Genomic DNA, 23,144 nt, shown 5'->3' on the forward strand with positions numbered 1-23,144 from the left:
ATCATAGTGCATGATATGCTCCCTTCATCTCTCCCCTTCAGTCTACAACCAATAACATAATGTTAACTCAAGAAAGATTCATCTGCTTAACACACTGGAAGGCTGGAGAGTTCCACACATTTGTACATCTAAAGATGGGTGGACTGGAGCACACTGAAGAGGCAGAACTGAGAGGAAAGCAGAGGTGGTGCTTATAATCCCGACTCCCAGCTACTGTAGCTGAGCCTGAAGCCCCAGAGAACCCAGTAACAGCAGGGGAGGCAGCACACATGACTCCGGCCTCCTGGCTGCAGCAGCACCCACAGCCGCAGGGAATCAAGCAACAGTGGCAGCGGGACCTGTGACCCCTCCAGCCATGGAGGTGGCCACAACCCAGGCCCCTATCCACAGTTGTGGTGCCTGGGAACCCAACAACTCCAGACACAGCAGAGGCCCCAGCCACCCTGGCTACCCCCACTACCACCCTCCCCCAACAGCATCAGTGCCTGCAACACAGGCAACCCCAACGTGACAGACGTACCCATCACCCCGATGCCTGAGGCAGCAACACCAGCAGCAGCAGTGACACCGGCAGCAGCAAAGCACCAGTGACCCTGGAGGCATAAGGTATGAGAGGGAGGGCACCAGGCAACACCTCTCACAGAGGTGGTAGAGGGTGGAAAGTGCTGATTTTCGAATATAGCCACAGGCAGCTCAAATAAGAGAAACCAGAAACTTGTGCTACCTACTTATGAACAAAAGAAAGGCCTCTAATAACTAACCTGTTGAATTGTTAGCATCTAGTTAAAAAAAAAAAAAGCTTTGCCTAAAGAAGAAAGGTGTTTGCTACTTCAAATGTGCTGGCTACATCAACTCATTAAGCACCATAAAAAAAAACATGGTAACACAGTATCACAAAAAGAAAAAGACAAATCTCCAGAAATCAAACCTAAAGTCATGAAATATTGCAATCTAACCGATAGAGAATTCAAAATAGCTGTCCTGAAGAAACTTGATGATCTACAAGAAAACTCAGAAAGGCGGTTCAATGAGCTCAGAAATAAAACAAAAGAACAGAAGAAATACCTTACCAAAGAGATTGAAACTATGAAAAATAACCAACCAGAAATTCTGGAGCTGAAGAATTCAGTAAATGAGATGAAGAACACGTTAGAAAGCACTGGAAATAGAGCAGACCATATGGAAGAGAGAACTAACAAGCTTGAAGATAGAAAGCTAGAAATTAGACAGAAGATCTAAACAAGTGAAAGATTTCTACAAGAACTATCCAACTCCATTAGGAAGGGTAAAGTAAGGATAATGGGTATCCCAGAAGAAGAGCGGGAGAAAGGAGCAGAGAGTTTATTTAAAGAAATAATAGCTGAGAACTTCCCAAACCTGGACAACTAGATATCCAAGTCTCTGAAGCAAAGATAACACCTAATTATCTGAATGCAAAAAGATCTTCTCCAAGATACATTATGTTAAAACTGTCAAAAGTCAATGACAAAGAAAAAATTTTAAAAGATAGCCAGGGGAAAAAAAGATAATAACCTAAAAAGGAACCCTCATTATGTTACTGGCAGATTTCTCAGCAGAAATTCTACAGGTCAAAAGAGAATAGAATGACTTACTCAATATATTGAAAGATAAAAACTGTCACCCAATGGGCTTCCCTGGTGGCGCAGTTGTTGAGAGTCCGCCTGCTGATTCAGGGGACACGGGTTCGTGCCCCGGTCTGGGAAGATCCCACATGCCGCAGAGGGGCTGGGCCCGTGAGCCATGGCCGCTGAGCCTGCGCGTCCGGAGCCTGTGCTCCGCAACGGGAGAGGCCACAACAGTGAGAGGCCCGCGTAACGCAAAAAAAAAAAAAGAAAAAAAAAAAAAAACTGTCACCCAAGAATATTCTATCCAGCAAAGTTATCCTTCAGATATGAAGGAGAAACAAAGGCATTCCCAGACAAACAAAAGCTAAGAGAGTTCAGCACCACTAAACCTGCCTTTCAAGAAAGGTTGAAAGGAGCTCTTCTACCTGAAACAAAAAAGTGGAAGAACACAAAACTTTGGGTAAGGTCATAAACAGAATCAGAAAATTGCAACTCTGGACTTCTCTGGTAGCACAGTGGTTAAGAATCTGTCTGCCAAAGCAGGGGACAGGGGTTCGATCCCTGGTCTGGGAAGAGCCCACATGCCACGGAGCAACTAAGCCCGCGAGCCACAGCTATTGAAGTCCGCGTGCCTAGAGCCCGTGCTCCACAACAAGAGAAGCCACCGCAATGAGAAGCCCACGCACCATAACGAAGAGTAGCCCCTGCTCGCCACAACTAGAGAAAGCCCGCACGCAGCAATGGAGACCCAACACAGCCAAAAATTAATTAATTAATTAATTAATTAAAACTATAGCAGAAAACAATTTACATTACATAATCCAAGGACAAATTCTGCCTTGAACTGATTATCAGGAAAAAGTAAATCCCTTCAAGCTAGATGAACTGATACACTTTTTTTAAATCAAAGAATTAATATTATAGTCCATTTTAATATTCCTTCCAGGAAATGTAAGTATGTTTAGTGCCCAAGTGTAATAAGGAACTAATCACAAGTGCTTCAAAACATATTTCTTGGCTTTCTTTAACATACTTTTTATATATTAGGTATTATGTAAATACATATTTCAAACTATTTTGAAATATTAAATATATTTATTGAAGCTGTATCTTCAATGCTTTAAAACCATTCTCCCTCCTTATTTACAAAAGAGGCAAGAGAAACAGCTAATTCCAAACCCAAAGCCAGAACTTGGCTAGATCAAAAATATTTTGACAACTCCTGACAAATCAGAGAATTTTACCTGATCAAGCTCTTTCCCAGTTTTCCGAAGATTCTGCAGTTGGTAAACTTCTAGGCTTCTTCCATCATCCTGACAGCACAAATCAATTACGACACAGCCCTGGTCCTCAAAGGCATTGATTTGGTGAAAAATAACAAAAGGTTTACTGTAGTACATCCCTGGAAGAAGCTGCAGGGGAAAACACAAACAGTGAAAAATAGATATTTTATTTTATTTCCTTTAGGGTACAGATCCACAAAGCTCAAATTAAGAAGATTTCCCCCTCTTTAAGTGACAGGCTTGGTAGGTATAAAAACCAGAATTTGGAATGTAGAAGCAAATATGCTTTGATTTAAAATCATCTCATCTCATATTAATCAATGAACTGGGGCTATTTGATATAGACCAATCAACTGTTTCAACTAACTTTAAAGTTCTCATGAAATATGGCCCAATATTTTGAAGGATAAATAAATCCTAGACTCTTAACTACATGGTTAAATAGAAAATACTTCTATTAAGAATTTATGATAAATTAAGTGACTAATCCTTTGAAAAATGCACTCATTACTAAAACGGGATTTTTTTGGTAATGAAATTAGGGTACAGTAAATTTAGGATACTATTTCTTTAGAGAGGTTAAAAAAGTAGACAAATAAAATAGTGCTATTAATCAGGAGTATATAGAAAGATATTTAACTAATATGCTTCAGACTTTGGTAGGATTATCATATTTACATATCATGAAATCATAGAAGCAGCTAATAAAAATATGACTGCAAAAGTTACAGAAGACCTCTGCATGAACAATATCCTCTTTAGCAAATACTATATGGAAAAATCCATGCTAAAATGCTAAAAGGATTTCCTGGATATTTTAATTGAATCAGATAAGTTAAAGGATAAAACCATTTCCTACAATTTTCTAATATGCAAAATCCACTGTACTAATTAATAAATAACTAGCCCTACTTATGGAAGAAGGTAATATCCTTGATTAAGAGTGTCTTATGCAAGTAATGCCCAGTGAAGGCAAAAGTCAATCACATGGAAATTTGCCTTCATGTCCAATCATTTTCACAATAAATACACTCAAAATTCTCCACCTGACCAGTGTGCTTATCCACCACATGGAACCGTGTATTATACTGGGGTTCCCAGCTTATTCCATCTGAAAAGGCCTTTCCCCGAATTTTAGAAGTGATGATTTTCCACAGATTCATCTTTAGAGGCTGTTCAATGAAGACAATGTAGTTCCTTGTCATTCCTAAAAGGTTCAAGCAAACAATACAATGTTATTTGGCAAACTAGAGTTGTCTGAAATGTGACAGTTTGGGGACTTGTCTGAAGGCCTGGACACATTACTGCTGACCTAAACAAATGCCAGTCAGGAATAATTCTTCATCATTTCCCAGCTTTGCTATATATTTTTTCTGTTCCTACATAAAAAAAGGAACTGCTTAGAATAGTTTGGGTTGAATGCCCTCAACTTGCTTTTTGTCTTTTTTTTTTTCCTTCTTTCTTTTCAAATTGTTTTGGTTTAGGAACAAAGAAGCATTATATTAAAGTGTCATTTATGATCTGGACCTGTATTCCTTAATCCTTTTGCTATTTATACTGGAGGTAACAATCCAGGAGCAGATTGGCTATAAAGGTTTAGGATGCAGAAGATAAATATTCTGAGAAAAAGCTGCAGCAATCTACATGGAATATGAATTGCCTCCCCCAAAATATAATCAAGGTCTTTCCTGTATGGTTATTATCTGTGGTCTTTAAAGTTACCTAAAATATTGAATTCTGTCAATTTTTTATGGTCAAATTATTTTTTTAATTAAGGCTTTATATTTTGGAGCAGTTTTAGGCTCACAACAAAATCGAGGGGAAGGTACAGAGATTCCCCATATACCACCTTTCTCCAAACACGCACAGCCTCCACATTATCAATTTCCTCCACCAGAGTGGTCCATTTGTTACAACTGATGAACCTACATTGACACATCACAATCACCCAAAGTCCATAGTCTCTGTTGTGGAAACATGCATAAATGTATTTTTTTCCTTTGTATTTAGATATTCAATGACATACAACATAATACAAAACAAACAAAAGAGACTGATTTCTATGACTAGGGGTTACTCATTGTGTCATCCTGGAGCAGGGGGCTGAAGGGAGAGGCTGTTCTCCATAGAGAACTGAAGTGGAGTTAGTGCTGGGTGACTAAATCTCAGCCTGACTCAATGTGCTGGGAAGGGACCAATGATTTCTTAAACTGATAACTATTTCCTAGAGCAGTCAATTAACTAAAAACTTAAAAATTAATTGGTGTTTCCAATTAATTTTTTTAGTAATTGCTTGTATTAAAATATCTTTTCAATCAGTCAGTGGCTAGAGTAAGAAGTAGGTGACTAAACAGAATAAACTTAATTGGCATTAAAATGCAACCTTCATCTCTTATCATCATACTCTGATAAACTGTATTAACACAGTACTTGCCAAAATTAGTCCCTCTGCAACAGTAACTTTAAGGCAGCCCCCATTAAAATTTGCCTTATCTTTGGGCTCACCAAAGCTGTGGTAGTAAGAAGGTTTCATCCTCTCTGCAGAAGCAATAGAACATATCACCTGGGCTCCATGGATTGTCTCCCCAAGGTCTACTTTCTCTGGAGGAACCCGAATAACATTATAGCAAGAACCTGGAAAATGGAAAGTCCTGTCTTAACTGTTTTACATTCACTTTAAGAAAAAAGATAAGCCTTGCACTTGTGAACTAGGCAAAAGCAGTTAAGAGATTTATACAATATGCATGACACCTATTTTTCTTTTTTTTAAACATCTTTATTGGAGTATAATTGCTTTACAATGGTGTGTTAGTTTGTGCTTTATAACAAAGTGAATCAGTTATACATATACATATGTTCCCATATGTCTTCCCTCTTGCATCTCCCTCCCTCCCACCCTCCCTATCCCACCCCTCTAGGTGGTCACAAAGCACTGAGCTGATCTCCCTGTGCTATGCGGCTGCTTCCCACTAGTTATCTATTTTACGTTTGGTAGTGTATATATGTCCAGGTCACTCTCTCACTTTGTCACAGCTTACCTTTCCCCCTCCCCATATCCTCAAGTTCATTCTCTAGTAGGTCTGTGTCTTTATTCCCATCTTACCCCTAGGTTCTTCATGACAGTCTTTTTTCTTAGATTCCATATATATGTGTTAGCATACAGTATTTGTCTTTCTCTTTCTGACTTACTTCACTCTGTATGACAGACTCTAGGTCCATCCACCTCACTACAAATAACTCAGTTTCATTTCTTTTTATGGCTGAGTAATACTCCATTGTATATATGTGCCACATCTTCTTTATCCATTCATCTGTCAATGGACACTTAGGTTGCTTCCATGTCCTGGCTATTGTAAATAGAGCTGCAATGAACATTTTGGTACATGACTCTTTTTGAATTATGGTTTTCTCAGGGTGTATGCCCAGTAGTGGGATTGCTGGGCTGTATGGTAGTTCTATTTGTAGTTTTTTAAGGAACCTCCATACTTTTCTCCATAGTGGCTGTAACAATTTACATTCCCACCAACAGTGCAAGAGGGTTCCCTTTTCTCCACACCCTCTCCAGCATTTATTGTTTCTAGATTTCTTGATGATGGCCATTCTGACAGGTGTGAGATGATATCTCATTGTAGTTTTGATTTGCATTTCTCTAATGATTAATGATGTTGAGCATTCTTTCATGTGTTTGTTGGCAACCTGTATATCTTCTTTGGAGAAATGTCTATTTAGGTCTTCTGTCCACTTTTGGATTGGGTTGTTTGTTTTTTTGTTATTGAGCTGCATGAGCTGCTTGTAAATTTTGGACATTAATCCTTTGTCAGTTGCTTCATTTGCAAATATTTTCTCCCAGTCTGAGGGTCGTCTTTTGGTCTTGTTTATGGTTTCCTTTGCTGTGCAAAAGCTTTGAGGTTTCATTAGGTCCCATTTGTTTATTTTTGTTTTTATTTCCATTTCTCTAGGAGGAGGTGGGTCAAAAAGTATCTTGCTGTGATTTATGTCATAGAGCGTTCTGCCTATGTTTTCCTCTAAGAGTTTGATAGTGTCTGGCCTTACACTTAGGTCTTTAATCCATCTTGAGTTTATTTTTGTGTGTGGTGTTAGGGAGTGTTCTAATTTCATACTTTTACATGTACCTGTCCAGTTTTCCCAGAACCGCTTATTGAAGAGGCTGTCTTTTCTCCACTGTATATTCTTGCCTCTAGCTATTGTATTTTAATGTCCACAAATGGTTCCCCTCTAGCTCTCTGAAGATGAACTCAATCCCATCTTCATAGGAAACGATAAGGTAGCAGCCAGGAATATCCTCAAATTCTATTTGTCCTTCTTCCCACTCCCCAGCTCCAAAAACTACAATCTCCATTTGTACCCATGTCCAACTCCTTCCTTTCAGTGTTCTAGATCCCTGGGGTCACTTTGGGTCTCATCTCATCCTGTCTCATCAACATTCATTCATGCAGTCATTCATCTGACTATTACTGCTTCCTCAAGAATGAACTCAGTTACCCACTCCTCAAGTAGCCTTTCCTGACTCTTCCCCACCCAAAGGCATTTGGTGTCCCTCCTTTATGCTTTAATTATATCCTATACTGTCATAGTACTTATCTCATTGTACTATAATTTTCTGCTTATTTATCTGTTTCCTAGTAGACTGAGCTCTTCTGGAACAGGAATTGTGTCTGATACATCTTTGCATCTTCAGTACCAAACGATGACTTGGCATTTAGTAGGTACACTATAAATAACTTCTGACAGATCAACTAACAACATATGTTTGTTAAATCACTCAAGGAATGAACAAATATTGAGGTCATACTGAATTATCTTCCTGGTGTTAGTAGTGCCAGTGTAGGTCCTGAAGAACTTAGGTAACTTATAGAACTTCGCAATCACTAAGGTTCCTTTGGAACAAGATAACAGTTCCCTACTCATTATCAGCAACTACTTACTGAGTGTCAACTATGTTCTAGGCACTCTTGTAAGAGTCCTAAGTACCATATCCTAGACACTTGTATACAGCAGTGTACAAAATAGACAAAGGCTCTTCATTTATAAAGCTCAAATTCTAAAAAAAATCATACAATAAGTAAAAATATAATGCATCAGATGATGAGAAGAACTATATTGAGAAATAAACCAGGGAATGGGGATTAGAGGTAAGTGTATAAGGATGGGGGCTACTGTTTGCAATTTTAATTATGGTGGTCTGGGAAGGTTTCACTAAGAAGGTGACATTTGAGTAAAGACCTGAAGGAAGTGAGGAAGAGAGCCTGGAGGATATCTGAGAGAAACGCATTTCAGGTGGGAGAAGATCAGATGCAAAGATTCTCAGCCAAGAATAAGTTTGGAGTGTTCAAATAAGAGCAATGAGGCCAGTGTGGCCCTATCCATAGTAAGCAAAGAGAAAATTCTAGATGAGGTGGGGTGGGTTAAAAGGATAACTGGCTGATATGCTAAGAATAAACTGAAGTAGGGCAAGGGGAGAAGTAAGGAGACTAGTTAAGAAGCTACTACAATAATTCAAATGAGAAAGAATGGTGGCCTAAACCAGAGTGGTGGCAATGGAGGCGATATGAGGTAGTCGGATTTTTGATATATTTTGAAGGCATTACTGAAATTACTTTTTGACCCATTAGATGTGGATGTGAGAGAGGTATAAGAAATGATTCCAAAGTTATCATCTTAAGCAAGTGGAAGGACAGAGTTACCATCAACTGAGATAGGGAACATTTTAAGCAGAGAAAGTTTAGGGGGAAAGATCAAGAGTTTGGTTTTAAACAAATTAATTTTGTAACATCTATCAGACATCTTAGTGAAAACACTGAGTAAGCAACTGATGGGGAGGTCTAGGTTAGGAAATTATATGTTTTGAGAACCAATTATAAATAAAACACCATGTTTTATACAGTGATGAGTTATAAAAGAAATGAAAGACAAACTCTAGAGTTCCAAGAGTACCATACTACTGTCTAACTGTTTATGTATTTTAAATTAGTACTTAAAACTAGCTGGATTAATGTTTAGAGGATTTTTTTTAATTTTAAAAATCCTTTTTAAAATACGTGGAAAAGTAGAAATTATTAGCAAGCACTTTATTTACAAAGAAAATCACTAAATTTCCCCCAAATGCATACTATCTAGTAGAGCTCCTTGCAGCTACATGTACATTTGCGTTCCAGTTTAAAAATTCCTCACTGAACCAAATAATCAAGTAAGAAAAAAGAAGTAAATCCAGTTTTAGTTGAAATTAGAATATCAAGAGAAAAATTTCCTGTCTCAGCAATTGGATTAAGTGACAATTACTCAATTCACTAAATTTGAACACTGCTAGTTAATGAACTGTCCTAACTTCAAGTCTTGAAGGCATGAGCAAAGCAGACAGACACCCAGGAAACACCCAGCAGAGAACTGAATGCCTAGAGGAATGACCTGCCCAATACTGGGAGCCTAACTCTGGGACACTCTTCAGGACTTTGTATAAACATCAAATTGAGGCAAAATAACAAGCACAGCCTCTGATGATTGATGGCAAGTTTTCTCAAAGATTCATGGGCCACTTGCACCAAAATCACCTGGAGATCTTGTTAAAATGTACAAGACAAGGAGTGGAAGTGTAGTTACAATGCAGATTCTTAACCCTTTTTCAGGTCTAGTGAACCAGAATCTCTGAAGATGAAGCCCAGTGATCTACATTGCTAGGAAGCATTCCAGATGGTTTTTAGGTGCTCTAAAGGCTGAGAATCACTGATCTAATGAATATTTATTTTAGAAAAATAATTAAGAACGGTTAAACAGTATTTCTCATATTATGAACTAGTTACAAAGTTATCTACTTGGGTATTAGAGTTAATTTATTAAGAAATGAATTTTTTTATGATCAAAAAAGATGCATGGACAAAATACTGTTGAGTCAGTTTACCCATTTGCTGAAAGATTTTACCTAAAAAGATGTTTGCTGTCTCCTATAACAGCTTTGAGGAATACATCCCAACCCGAGGTCAGGTAACAAAGAAGAGAGGGCTAAGTGATGAAGTTTCCAGGGTACCTTATCTCTTCTTGAGCTGGTAAAAAGCAAACCTGCAGTATTCATTCTCATATATACTCATACGTGTACATATGGAGAGGTAGAGATGAACAACCCACAAAGTCAATTACTTACCAAAGGTATATATTAACCTATTCAAAAGTTAACCCATACAAAAGATTCATAGGTTATAGATGATAGATTGACAGCTAAGATAGTCAGAAACTTCTAATGCTTATATTTACACATTCCTTTTCAAACAGAGAGAGATGTGTACTTGGGTACAGGATAACGAATGTGCATGCCCTGAGAGAATCCTCTGTAGTCAGTGATAAATAATTAAGATGATCTAATGGAGTGACTAGTAGCAAGTTTTTGTGTGTTACTCAGACTAGACACTTGAAACTTGCCTAAGCAAGCATCTTAACTCTTCTCAAGGTGCACTGCCCTTGTCTATAAAATGGGGGTAATAACAGCCTTTCTTAATGCCATGGATAGACCTACAGATTATCATACTAAGTGAAGTAAGACAGACAGAGAAAGACAAATATCATACGATATCACTTATATGTGGAATCTAAAACATGATACAAATGAACTTCTTTACAAAACAGAAATAGACTGACAGACATAGAAAACAAACTTATGGTTGCCAAAGGGGAAAGGGGTGAGGAATACATTAGGAGTTTGGGATTAGCAGATACAAACTACTATATATAAAATAAACAACAAGGTTGTACTGTATAACACAGGGAACTATGTTCGATATCTTGTAATAAACCATAATGGAAAAGAATATATATATACATATATATGTAACTGAATCACTTTGCTGTATACCAGAAACTAACACAACATTGTAAATCAACTATACTTCAATTTTTAAAAAATAAAAATAATACTACCTTTCTCAGAGACTTTCATAAAGATTAAATGAGAAAATATATGGAAAAAATGGTTAACACCAGCACATACTAGGCACTCAATAAATGCTGGTTATCATTATTAGCCATTAGAACCTTCTGGAACAGATTAATAGGCAGCTGTGGAAGTATATGGATGACCAGGAAAGATATGTGATGTAAGTGGTTGTGACTGCAGCCAAACTTTAACCTTAACTTACTTTGTAGTGTATTACTCCCATGGTAATAATAAATTCCTTCCTATGTAATATACAGTATACATTCTCTATATCTCTTTACTGTAGCATTCTAAGTTTCTTATACTTACAATATGGTACTTCCTAAAAATTCAAGTTTGAGAAATACATTACTCATCCCTACAATGCTTGAGAGCCAAAAAGCATAATGGAACATAAAAATGTGAGTCATACTGAAAAGATCAAATAGAAAATTAGCTTCCAAGCATATGTGCAAAAAGACCACAGAACTTAATTATAAATTATATATTTTAAGTTCAGTAATGCTACTTCGGAGATTTCTTTCTGAACCTTTCAAATGAAGTTTCATATACGTTAACATCTTGGCCATAATGGAACTGTGGGAAGATAGTTAACTCCCAATTATTTTTTAAAAGACCCCCATCCCAACTTTACCATGTTGCCCATAGGAATTCCCCATGTTGTATGCTGTTCCATCTTTTTCATAATGAGGATGTGCAGTTGCTCCATTCACAGCAATAAATTTGCTCCAGTCTACCTGCAAATTTCAGACCATACAGAGACTTAAATGTTACATGGGAAGATCTCTATTTAGACACATAGACAGTAAGGATGTGTCAAATATTTTAAAAATAAGATATAAAACTACAGTTTAAGTCCTAATGTCTCACCTCTGAGAAATCAAAATTATTTTTCCTACTAAAGAAAAAGAAACTAAGACCAAAGAACAACAAAACCAAACAAAAACTCTACCACCAACAACAACAAAAAATAGACAAAAATGATTATCCATTACAAATTTTTTATTTTGCCCAAGATCACAAGATCACAGGAAAGTTCAAAAGAATAAGAATTAAAATTAAAATTCTGGCCCAAAGTTTTATTTTAACTTTAATTAATGTGTAATGTGAAGGCAGTATGGGTCTAGATAATCTCCAGTCCAGTTCTACCTGTAGCTAGGCAGAAAATGAATTGGCAAAAATAAGTCTGGCTATTGTAAATAGTGCTGCAATGAACATTGTGGTACACGACTCTTTTTGAATTATGGTTTTCTCAGGGTATATGTCCAGTAGTGGGATTGCTGGGTCATATGGTAGCAACCTAATGGATCAAGAGATGAATGCATAAAGAAGATGTGGCACATATATACAATGGAATATTACTCAGCCATAAAAAGAAACGAAACTGAGTTATTTCTGGTAAGGTAGATGGACATAGAGTCTGTCATACAGAGTGAAGTAAGTCAGAAAGAGAAAAACAAATACTGTATGCTAACACATATATAAAGAATTTAAATTTAAAAAAATGGTTCTGATGAACCTAGAGGCAGGACAGGAATAAAGACACACATGTAGAGAATGGACTTGAGGATACAGGGAGGGGGAAGGGTAAGCTGGGATGAAGTGAGAGAGTGGCATGGACATATATACACTACCAAATGTAAAATAGAGAGCTAGTGGGAAGCAGCCGCATAGCACAAGGAGATCAGCTTGGTGCTTTGTGACCACCTAGAGGGGTGGGATAGGGAGGGTGGGAGGGAGATGCAAGAGGGAGGGGATATGGGGATATATGTATGCATATAGCTGATTCACTGTGTTATACAGCAGAAACTAAAACAACATTGTAAAACAATTATACTCCAATAAAGATGTTAAAAAAGATTTAAAAAATAAGTCTGTACTACTCTATTTCTCCTTCGCCCTAGCCTTCAGACATTAGGACTAAGGAAGAAGTCTAGAACTATCTTTAAGGAAAACCCCAACGCCACAGGCCATTCTAACCAGGACAGAGGGTACACAATGACATGAGTCAGTGGGTAACTGTGATTTTGTGTAAGGATCCAAATTTTCTTCAGATATTAGCTACTCTAAAAAGTATTTTGAATGGAGAGAAATTTTAGGGTTTATTATGTTCATTTTTAACCTATATTTTACCTTTTCTGTTTTTTCCAGGGTTTCAATGTCCACTTTATTCATGAAGTTGGTTTCCGTACTAATGTAATAATCACCCTTGTACTGCACGTAGTTGACATTGGTGTTGTCAGTAATTGCTGAAATCAAACCCCAGAGTTACTTAAACACCACAACTTTCTCAAGGGAGAAAGGAGTTTAAACATCCTCTCATATCAAAAAATATATATATTTCAATATTCATATTTGTATAGCTTGACATATATAATAATAATTTAAAGAACATCACTATCCCCTGCAAATTCTGAGCATATTAAAGGCTGCTTACCAGGCGGTTCAAATTTTGACATGAAACGTTCAAAAACATTCTTGCATGGATCAGGGAGAGCCAATGTGCCAAATTCTGAGATCACAATTCGGTCATGAACACTGTTGGCCTTATATGTATCACTCTGTAGAAACTTGCTCCTGTATGTCACTGTGCCCTTGTCCACCTTGAACTGGTGAAGTAAAGCCATTCCATCAAACCAGTGATTGTACCTTTAAACAGGAGCAAAAATAGAAAAATAAATGTTAGGAAGATAACCATGGGGTCAAAATGAGAGATTTCAAATACAGAAATAAGGAAATGGGCTGGGTTCCCAGCAGAACCTGCTCAGTCAAAGAACTTGAAATTAAGGGTTGATAGCTTTTGAGTATATCCTGGAGTACAACAATGAAAGAGCAACTTACATTCTCTTGACCCTTAACCCTTATCAAAAAGCTCACATAGCCCTCTTTAGAGGGCTAAAGAAAAACCCAAAGCTGGTGACACCTAAGATAATTCTGTCTTTAACCTATAGCCAAGATATCAGCATATGGAATGCTTGACATTTCTCAAATTAAAATGGATTCCAAAACTTTTAGAGATAGTTATCTTCATATCTTATACATATTACGTTTTCTATTTATTTAAAGTTTTTTCAAATTTATCAAAACTATGCTAAAGTACGCAAGTAAGATGACTATCCTTACTGGATAATCATTTTTGTCCATATAATTACACTATAGAAATGATGTATCTAAATGATGGAAAATCAAAACACTGTAAGGAAAAGTTTGTGCTTTGCTTTTAAAAGGGTTTAATATTATTTAGTCTTTTCTCTCATATGCTTGACAGATTGAATGCTTAATGTCTTCAGCATGAATAACAAGCTAAAAGGCTTGGTCTTCTCTTAAAGGCTTGTCTTAAAAGCCTACGGTCTTGAAAGCAGGGATTCAAAGAGATATTTGTACACCCATCTTACAGCAGCATTATTTACAGTAACCAAAAGGTGGAAACAACCCAAGCGTCCATCAGCTCAAAAACAGTATAAACAAAATTTAACATACAACGGAATATTATACAGCCTTAAAAAGGAAAGAAATTCTGTCACATGCTATAACATGGATAAACCTTAAGGACACCGTCTAAATGAAATAAGCCAGTCACAAAAGACAAATACTATATGATAGCACTTACATGAGATATCTAAAGTAGTCAAATTCACAGAAACAGAAAGTAGAATGGTGGTTACCAGGGGCTCAGGGGAGGGGGAAATGGAGAGCTATTGTTTAATGGGTATAGAGTTTCAGTTTCTCAAGATGAAAAAGTTCTGAAGATCTGTTTCACAACACTAACCTGTACATTTAAATATGGTTGAGTTAGCAAATTTTATGTGTTTTTTACCACAATTTTTTTTAAACTGCAGGAAATAAAGGTTTTTTTTAAGGCCCTCTTTATGCAGTGATTTGAGATGACATCTTTATAATTTTATCATTTTTGATATGAGAGGATGCTTAAACTGCTTTCTCCCTCAATTTTATTGAGTTTATAAACTCAATTTCCGTAAGTTCTTGGATCCATTTCTGGGCTTTTTATTCTGTATCACTTGTCTATTTGTCCATTCATGCATCAATATCACAATGTTTTAATTATAGAGTCTTTATAGTATATTTTAACATCTGATAGGGCTAGTCCCCACCCCCTCTGAGAATTTTCTTTTTTAGTGTTTTCTTGACTATTCTTGCATATTTATTTTTCCACATGAACTTTAGTATTCATTTGTCTAACTTCCTTTAAAAACTGGAATTTTTATTAAGATTGTATTAAATTTAAAAATTAACTTAGGGAGAACTGACATGTTTGTGATGTTGAATCATCCATCCTATTCAAGAACAGAGGATCTTTCTATTTGTGTCTTTTAGGAGTGTTTGAAAGTTTGCACATTTCTTGTTAAACTCATTTCTGAGCATTTACTCTTCTTTGTTGCTATTTTAAATGAGGTTTGTTCCTACCATTATGCCCCCTAGCTGGTTATTATTTGTGTATATGAAAGCTAGTGATTTCAGTATGTTAATTTTACATCCTGTTACCTCACCTTTTATTTGTTTGTGTTATTTTGTCATTAATTCTCTGCAGCTTTCCATGTTTACTTTACTAATCCGTGTGCCTCTAATTAATTTCTTTAGTCTAATTGTATTGACTACATCTGGTTAAATAGAAGTGAAGATAGTAGCCATCCTTTCCTTGCTTCTACTTTAGAAAAAAACTTGTAATGTTTCCCAATTAATATTACTGGTTTTAGGACTAAAATGAAAATATCTTAATTTATATCTGTGTGTAGATATATACATGTATATATACGTATACATGTATATATATACACACACATATACTCACATATATAAATATATGTATATATAAAATACATATATAAATATGTATGTATGTATGTATATATATATATGTACAAAATCATGTTAAGAAAGTATCCATCAAGTCCTACTATCTTGAGTATTTTTATGAGGAATGGATGTTGAATTTTGACAAACATTTTATTAGCATTTATGGAGAAGATTATGATTATGACTATGATTATGATTATTTTTCTTGAGATCTATTAATATGGTATATGACAGTAATGGATTTCCAAATAATGAACTTATCTTGCATTCTTGGAATTAATCCTACTTAATTATAGTGAATTATATGTTTAATGTAATGCTGGATTCTGTTTGTTAAGAAAATATTTATTAGTATTATATTAGCACTATATATTTTGTATTTTTATGGATATTCATAAATAATATGAATAATTGTCTTCTTTTTTGTAACAACTTTATCATGTATAGATACCAATATTATACTTGCTTCATAAAAAGAAGTGGGAAACTTCCCTTCATTTTCAATCCTTTAAAATAATCTATAAAGCACTGAAACTATCTGATATTTGAAGGTTTGGTAGAATTTCCCTGTGAAATAATCTGGGCCTACTGCTTTTTTAAGAAGCAGTTTCACAATAAGTTTCTTGTTTTCTTCTAGAGAAATTGGTCTGTTTAAACTTTCTACCTCTATCAATTTTGGTAATCTGTATGTCCTCAGGGAATTATCAATTTCCTTGAGGTTTTCCAATGTATTTGCATAGAGGCCCACAGAATCTTCTATAATTTTTTATCTGTTTCAATGGCTTCTTTTTCATTGTCATTTCTTTCTTTTCTTCTTTTCTTTTCTATTTTTCTTTTCTTTTTTTTTTTTTTTTGGCCACACCATGCGGCTTGTGGGATCTTAGTTCCCTGACCAGGGATCGAACCCGTGTCCCCTGCAATGGAAGTGCAAAGCCCTAACCATTGGGCCGCCAGGGAATTCCTTCATTGTCATTGCTTTCTCCCTTTTTGCTTGATAACGTTAGCTAGTGGTTTCTCACTCTATTTTGGTAATTTTTTATCAAAAAACATTTAAAACAAAATAGTTTCAATAATTATTGTTATTCTGGTCTAAATCCCAAGAAAATCATGATACGTAGAGCCAAACACAATACTCTGTGTATAAACTCAGACACTCAGCTTCCTCATTTAAGATATTTCATATTCTTTTCTTTCTTTCTTGTTTTTATTTGTTACCACTTCAAATTGCTGACTTGCACTGAGCTGTCAAGCAAAACCCCTAATTTTTAATACATTCTGCTGTTAAACCAATCTGTTCCATCTTCATTCTTGTCATAACTGGTTTTCTTGGTCCATATTTACCTTTAATAAACTTTAACTTGTTAGATTCCATCTCACAAGATCCTTCTAGACCCTGTCATTCTATGCATTCATTTATTCAAATCAACCAACATTTTTTGAGTCCCTACTATCTACCAGGCATTGTCCAAGCCCAGCAATTACAGGCATGTAACTAACTATAATACAAAATGATTACTGCAACAATGGAGAAGTGTTAAAAAATGTTATCTATGCACAGGAGCAACAGGATGGAAGGATGAGGTTATCAGGGAAAGATCAAGAGGAAAGAAGACATTTGGCTGGTCCTTTAAGGATGTTTGCCAGCTGGAGAAGAGTAGAAGGGTATCCTAGTGAGAGGTAATTAAAAAAAAAAAAAAAAAAAGGAAGAGCCTGAAGGCATATGGTATCTTGGAAGAATAACCAGTAAACAAATTAGTGTGTAGACAGAGCCATCAGTGGCAGGCGATGATGATGGAGAAACGGGTCAGCACAAGACCTACCAGAACTTAAATTTAAGGCTTAAAGAACTTCAACAGGAAAGCATAAAGTTTTGGAACAGGAAAGTGAAACTGTGAGACTCGTATCTTAAGAAGGTCACTCTGGACACAGAGTAGAATATGGGACAGAAAGAGGAGCATTTAGGCAATAATACAAGTGAGAAAAGATAAGAGACTAAACTGAAGCAGTACAGTTAGAAAGGAACAAATAGCAGAAATAAGTCAGAGGTGACTGACAAGCGGTTGCCAGTGATAAAAAGAGAGAGTCCAAAAAGTCACACCTGAATGGATGGTGATGCTCTAACTGAGACAGAGAATACATGAAGAGCAAGTATTGGGGAAAAGCAAACAGTTCAGTTTTGAACAAGAGTCTGAGCCATTTGCAAAACATCAGGGTAGAGATATTCTGCAGCCAGCTGGCAAAATACAGGTCTAGAGCACAAGACATGGGTGTGGGGTGGGAGAGAGATGTTTGAGAGCATCTGTGTGTGACAGACATAGCCATAGGTGCAAATGGGATAATAACACCATCTACTGAGCACTTACTACATGCCAGGTACTGTGCTAGGCACTTCACCACATCTTTTCATATATATATATATATATATATATATGGTGTGTGTGTATAGAGTTGACACTTGAACAACAAGAGTTTGAACTGCGTGGGTGCACTTATACACAGATTTTTTTCAGTAGTAAATACTGTGGTACTACATGATCCGCAGTTGGTTGATGCAGAACCACAGATGTGAAGCAACCATGGGTATAAAGGGCTGACTATAAGTTATACGCAGTTTTCCCACTATGCAGAGGGCTGGGGCCCCTAACTCCCAAGTTGTTCAAGGGTCAAATATATAAATATTTATCCCCCCCTTCACATTGATTAGAGATGTGGAACTACTATTACCATATTACAGATGTGGAAACCACGGTTCAGAGCAACAACAAGCCCAGGGTCACAGGACAGGTAAGTGGCAGAACAAGGATCTCAACCCAGTGATGACTCCAAATCCTGGGATCTACAACACCCCCAAAAGTAAGATGAACCATAAGAAGTCATTTTGGCAGGAAAGGGAGTGGAGAGAGAGGGCACTGAGGGAAAGAAGAGAATGAAAATGCCCTGAGTGCCCATCCTTGTCAGCCACCGAATGAAGCTCTTTGTATGCATTATCTCCTTTAATCATCATATCCAGTCATTAAAATCGATTTTATTAGCCCCATTTTTCATGTGGAAAACTTTGCTCAAGATCATAGTGCTGATAAGTGGTGGAAATGAAATCTGAACCCACACCATCTTACTCTAAAGAATGTATTACTTCTACTATAGCAAAGAAAGCATACAATGAGAGGAAAGTAGGGAATGCTCAGGTCAGAGGCTGGGGTATATCAACATTAAAGGGGCAGTGAAGTGAGCAGCAAAAAAAAATTATTTTAGAACATGCAATCAGAGAGACAGAAGAAGAATCAAGAGAAAGTGTTATGTGGGAATCCAGGACCAGAGAATGTTAAGACGGGTGGTCAAAAAGGTCAAATGCTATAGAAAAGTCAGGCTGAGGACTGGAAAACCCATTTCATTTACATTTAAGAGGCTTTGGTGACCTTTATGAGAACTGATAGCATGAACGGTGGGGTGAAAAGTCAGATGGCAGTGAACTGAGAAGACCTCAGGAAGGAGGAAAACAAATGGTGAGAGGAGGAGAGAGGGTATTTGCTGGAGAGGAAGGTGGGAAGGAATGAGGGTTTTTTAGGATGAGAGGACATTTGCAGGCTGAGATGAGGGGTTAGTGAAGCAGAAACAGATACAAGGGGAGGAGCATGAATGAGGAGGGAAGAGGGCCGCTTCCTCTGATGATGATGAGAGGCAGGAGTAGGTACCTCTGTGGGGAGACGGGGAGGTGGGGAAGACGGCAGCTGAAGGAGCTCAAATCCAAATGCCCCTCTATCCATTATAAAGTAGGCAGGTCTACCTGTTGAAAGTGAAAGGGACAGGGAGAGTGATGGAGGCTTCAGGAAAGGGACCCTGTGGGAAGCTGGAAAGAGCTAAAGATTTCCTGGCAGCACCAAGGACTCAGCTGGGGCTGGAAATCATAATTTTGTAATTGAATCAATCCACAAGGTTCTGTGTTTCCTCTAGAAGTGCTAAGCAGGCCTGGGCCCTGAGTGGAGGAAACCAGAAATAGGCTAATGTAGGACCAGAAATGGTCAGAGGAGAGGCAGAGATCGCTAAGGCAAAGGAAGTGAGGATGGTGATGAGAGTGTATTTGAAGGGATTGATCGTGGAATCTGCACCTGGGAGAAGAAACTAAATGAAAGCTGATAAACTGAGAAGATGGAGAAGAGTAAGGAGAAGAGAACTTGATGTGATTGAAAATAAGCTTCATGGGAATGGAGGAGTGTGGAAAGTGGGGCTTTGAGCACCGAGTGGAGTTTCAGAGTTCACGATTTCAGGGGTAGGGCAATTCTGTGGAATAAGATGCAGGATGTGGCCTCAGTACGTGGCCTTAGTGAAGTGGCAAAGAGGGGGAAAAATCATTGCAGTGGGGACAGTCAAGGAATTACAAGGCTGGAGTGTCTTCATCGTGGATCCTGAAGTCATTCCAGAAGAGTGGTAAATAGTAAAATGATGAGGATATTTACTATTCTGCCCAGATTCATATGACTTTAAAAACTGATAAGCATGCCTTCAATGCAATCATTGATAAAAAGTTTTTAATTAAAGAAAGGTCTTTTTCATGTCACTCTATGTCTGCATGTTGATCTTCTCGGTGGCATCTAACAAAGAGATCAGAGATTCACAACCACGTGAGGCTATTCTTGTCCACAGGTTAAGAGTCACATTGACTTCAGGTCTCTACCTCTCCCTTTAAATCTAATTTGGGATCTCGAAGATGGCAGAGTAGAAGGACATGCATTCACCCCTTCTTGCAAGAGCACTGGAATCACAACTAACTGCTGAGCAGCCATCGATGGAAAAACACTGGAACCTACAAAAAGGGTACCTTACATCCAAAGACAAATTAGAGGCCACAGTGAGATGGTAGGAGGGGTGCAATTGCAATAGAGTCAAATCCCACACCCGCTGGGTGGGCAACCCACAGATTGGAAAGCAATTATACCACAGAAGTTCTCCCGCTAAGTGAAGGTTCTGAGCCCTGCGTTGGGCTTCCCAGCCTGGGGGTCCAGCAATAGGAGGAGGAGTCCCCAGAAAGTCCAGCTTTGAAGGCCAGTGGGATTTGATTGCAGGACTTCCACAGGAATGGGGGAAATAGAAACTCCACTCTTGGAGGACACACACAAAGTCTTCTTCTCACCAGGACCCAGGGGGAAAATCAGTGACCCCATAAGAGACTGGGCCAGACTACCTACTAGTATTGGAGAGTCTCTTGCAGAGGCAGGGGACAGCTGTGGCTCACTGTGGGGACAAAGACACTGGCAGCAGCAGTTCTGGGAAGTACTCATTGGTGTGAGCCCTCCTGGAGGCCGCCATTAGCCAAGAGAATTCAGCACCACCAGACCAGCTTTGCAACAAATGCTAAAGGAACTCCTCTAGTCAGGGCAGAGACCAGAAACTTAAAATAACCTTGTACATATATAGACTGCTATATCAAAACCTCATGGGAACAGCAAGCCCCAAAACTACAATAGATAGACACACACAAAAGAAAAAGCAACCCAAACACTACACTAAAGATGGTCATCAAACCACAAAAGAAGAGAACAAAAGAGGAAGAGAAGAAAAAAGACTTACAAAAGAAACCTAAAGCAATTAAGAAAATGGCAATAGGAACATACATATCAATAATTACCTTAAATGTAAATGAATTAAGGGACTCCCCTGGTGGCACAGTGGTTAAGAATCCACCTGCCAATGCAGGGGATGTGGGTTCAATCCCTGGTCTGGGAAGATCCCACATGCCGCAGAGTAACAAATCCCGTGCGCCACAACTACTGAGCCTGCGCTCTACAGCCCACAAGCCACAGCTACTGAGTCTGCACACCACAACTACTGAAGCCCATGCACTTTAGGGCCTGTGTGCCACAACTACTGAGCCCATGTGCTGCAACTGCTGAAGCCCGCAAGCCTACAGCCCATGCTCCACAACAAGAGAAGCCACTGCAATGAGAAGCCCGCACACCATAACAAAGAGTAGCCCCCACTCACCACAAATAGAGAAAGCCCACACACAGCAACGAAGATCCAACACAGCCAAAAATAAATAAAAAAATTTTTAAATGTAAATGAATTAAATGCTCCAATCAATCCTGCAGTACTAAGAGGGAAGTTTATAGTAATACAACCTTACCTCAAGAAACAAGAAAAATCCCAGATAAACAACCTAACCTTACATCTAAAGGAACTAGAGAAAGAAGAACAAACAAAACCTAAGTTCGCAGAAGGAAAGAAATCATAAAGATCAGAGCAGAAATAAATGAAATAAAAATGAAGAAAACAATAGCAAAGATCAATGAAACTAAAAGCTGGTACTTTGAAAAGATGAATAAAATTGATAAACCTTTAGCCAGACTCATCAAGAAAAAAGCGAGGGGACTCAAATCAATAAAATTAGAAATGGAAAAGGAAAAGTTACAACTGACACCACAGAAATACAAAGGATCATAAGAAACTAGTACAAACAACTGTATACCAATAAATGGACAACCTGGAAGAAATGGACAAATTCTTAGAAAGGTACATTATCCCAAGACTGAACCAGGAAGAAATAGAAAATATGAACAGGCCAAACACAAGCACTGAAGTTGAAATTGTGATTTAAAAACTCCCAACAAACAAAAGTTGAGGCCTGATGGCTTCAGAAGTTCTACGAAACATTTAGAGAAGAGCTAACACCTATCCTTCTGAAACTCTTCCAAAAAATTGCAGAGGAAGGAGAGCTCCCAAACTCATTCTATGAGTCTACCATCACCCTGATACCAAAACCAGACAAAGATACCACAAAACAAGAAAATTACAGGCTAATATCACTGATGAACATAAGACGCAAAAATCCTCAACAAAATACTAGCAAACAGAATCCAACAACACATTAAAAGGATCATACACCATGATCAAGTGGGATTTATCCCAAGGATGCAAGGATTTTTCAGTATACACAAATCAGTTAATATGATACTCCACATCAACAACCTGAAGAATAAAAACCATATGATCATTTCAATAGATTCAGAAAAAGCTTTTGACACAATTCAGCACTGATTTATGATAAAAACTCTTCACAAAGTGGGCATAGAGGGAACATACCTCAACATAATAATGGCCATAAACGACAACCTACAGCTAACATCATACTCAATGGTGAAAAGCTGAAGGCATTTCCTCTAAGATCAGGAATAAGACAAGGATGTCCACTCTCACCACTTTTATTCAACATAGTTTTGGAAGTCCTAGCCATGGCAATCAGAAGAAAAAGAAATAAAAGGAATCCAAATTGCAAAAGAAGAAGTTAAACTGTCACTGTTTGCAGATGACATGATACTATACATAGAAAATCCTAAAGATGTCACCAGAAAAATACTAGAGCTCATCAGTGAATTTGGTAAAGTTGCAGGTTATAAAATTAATACACAGAAATCTCTTGCATTTCTATACACTAACAACAAAAGACCAGAAAGAGAAATTAAGGAAATAATCCCATTTACCATTGCATCAAAAAGAATAAAATACCTAGATATAAATCTACCT

General features: G+C 37.5%; 1 protein-coding gene across 5 annotated transcripts in view; it reads right to left on the reverse strand.

Moving 5' to 3' along the window:
* BCO2 (beta-carotene oxygenase 2) overlaps positions 1 to 23,144 on the reverse strand; it is a gene marked incomplete at both ends in the record, with an annotated part of 41,759 nt that overhangs the window by 10,378 nt on the left and 8,237 nt on the right. For 2 of the 5 annotated variants that reach the window (XM_079708527.1, XM_079708530.1), the window contains 6 exons: positions 2,831 to 2,998; positions 3,916 to 4,076; positions 5,375 to 5,503; positions 11,446 to 11,548; positions 12,945 to 13,060; positions 13,249 to 13,460. In XM_079708527.1, the coding sequence (XP_079564653.1) occupies positions 2,831 to 2,998; positions 3,916 to 4,076; positions 5,375 to 5,503; positions 11,446 to 11,548; positions 12,945 to 13,060; positions 13,249 to 13,460 (889 nt within the window). Of the gene's footprint in view, positions 1 to 2,830; positions 2,999 to 3,915; positions 4,077 to 5,374; positions 5,504 to 11,445; positions 11,549 to 12,944; positions 13,061 to 13,209; positions 13,461 to 23,144 lie in introns of all 5 variants that reach the window. The other 3 variants (XM_079708529.1, XM_079708528.1, XM_079708531.1) reach the window with 2 other exon arrangements.

Source organism: Hyperoodon ampullatus (genome assembly GCF_949752795.1).
Source record: "Hyperoodon ampullatus genome assembly, chromosome: 7".
Lineage (NCBI taxonomy): Eukaryota > Metazoa > Chordata > Mammalia > Artiodactyla > Ziphiidae > Hyperoodon > Hyperoodon ampullatus.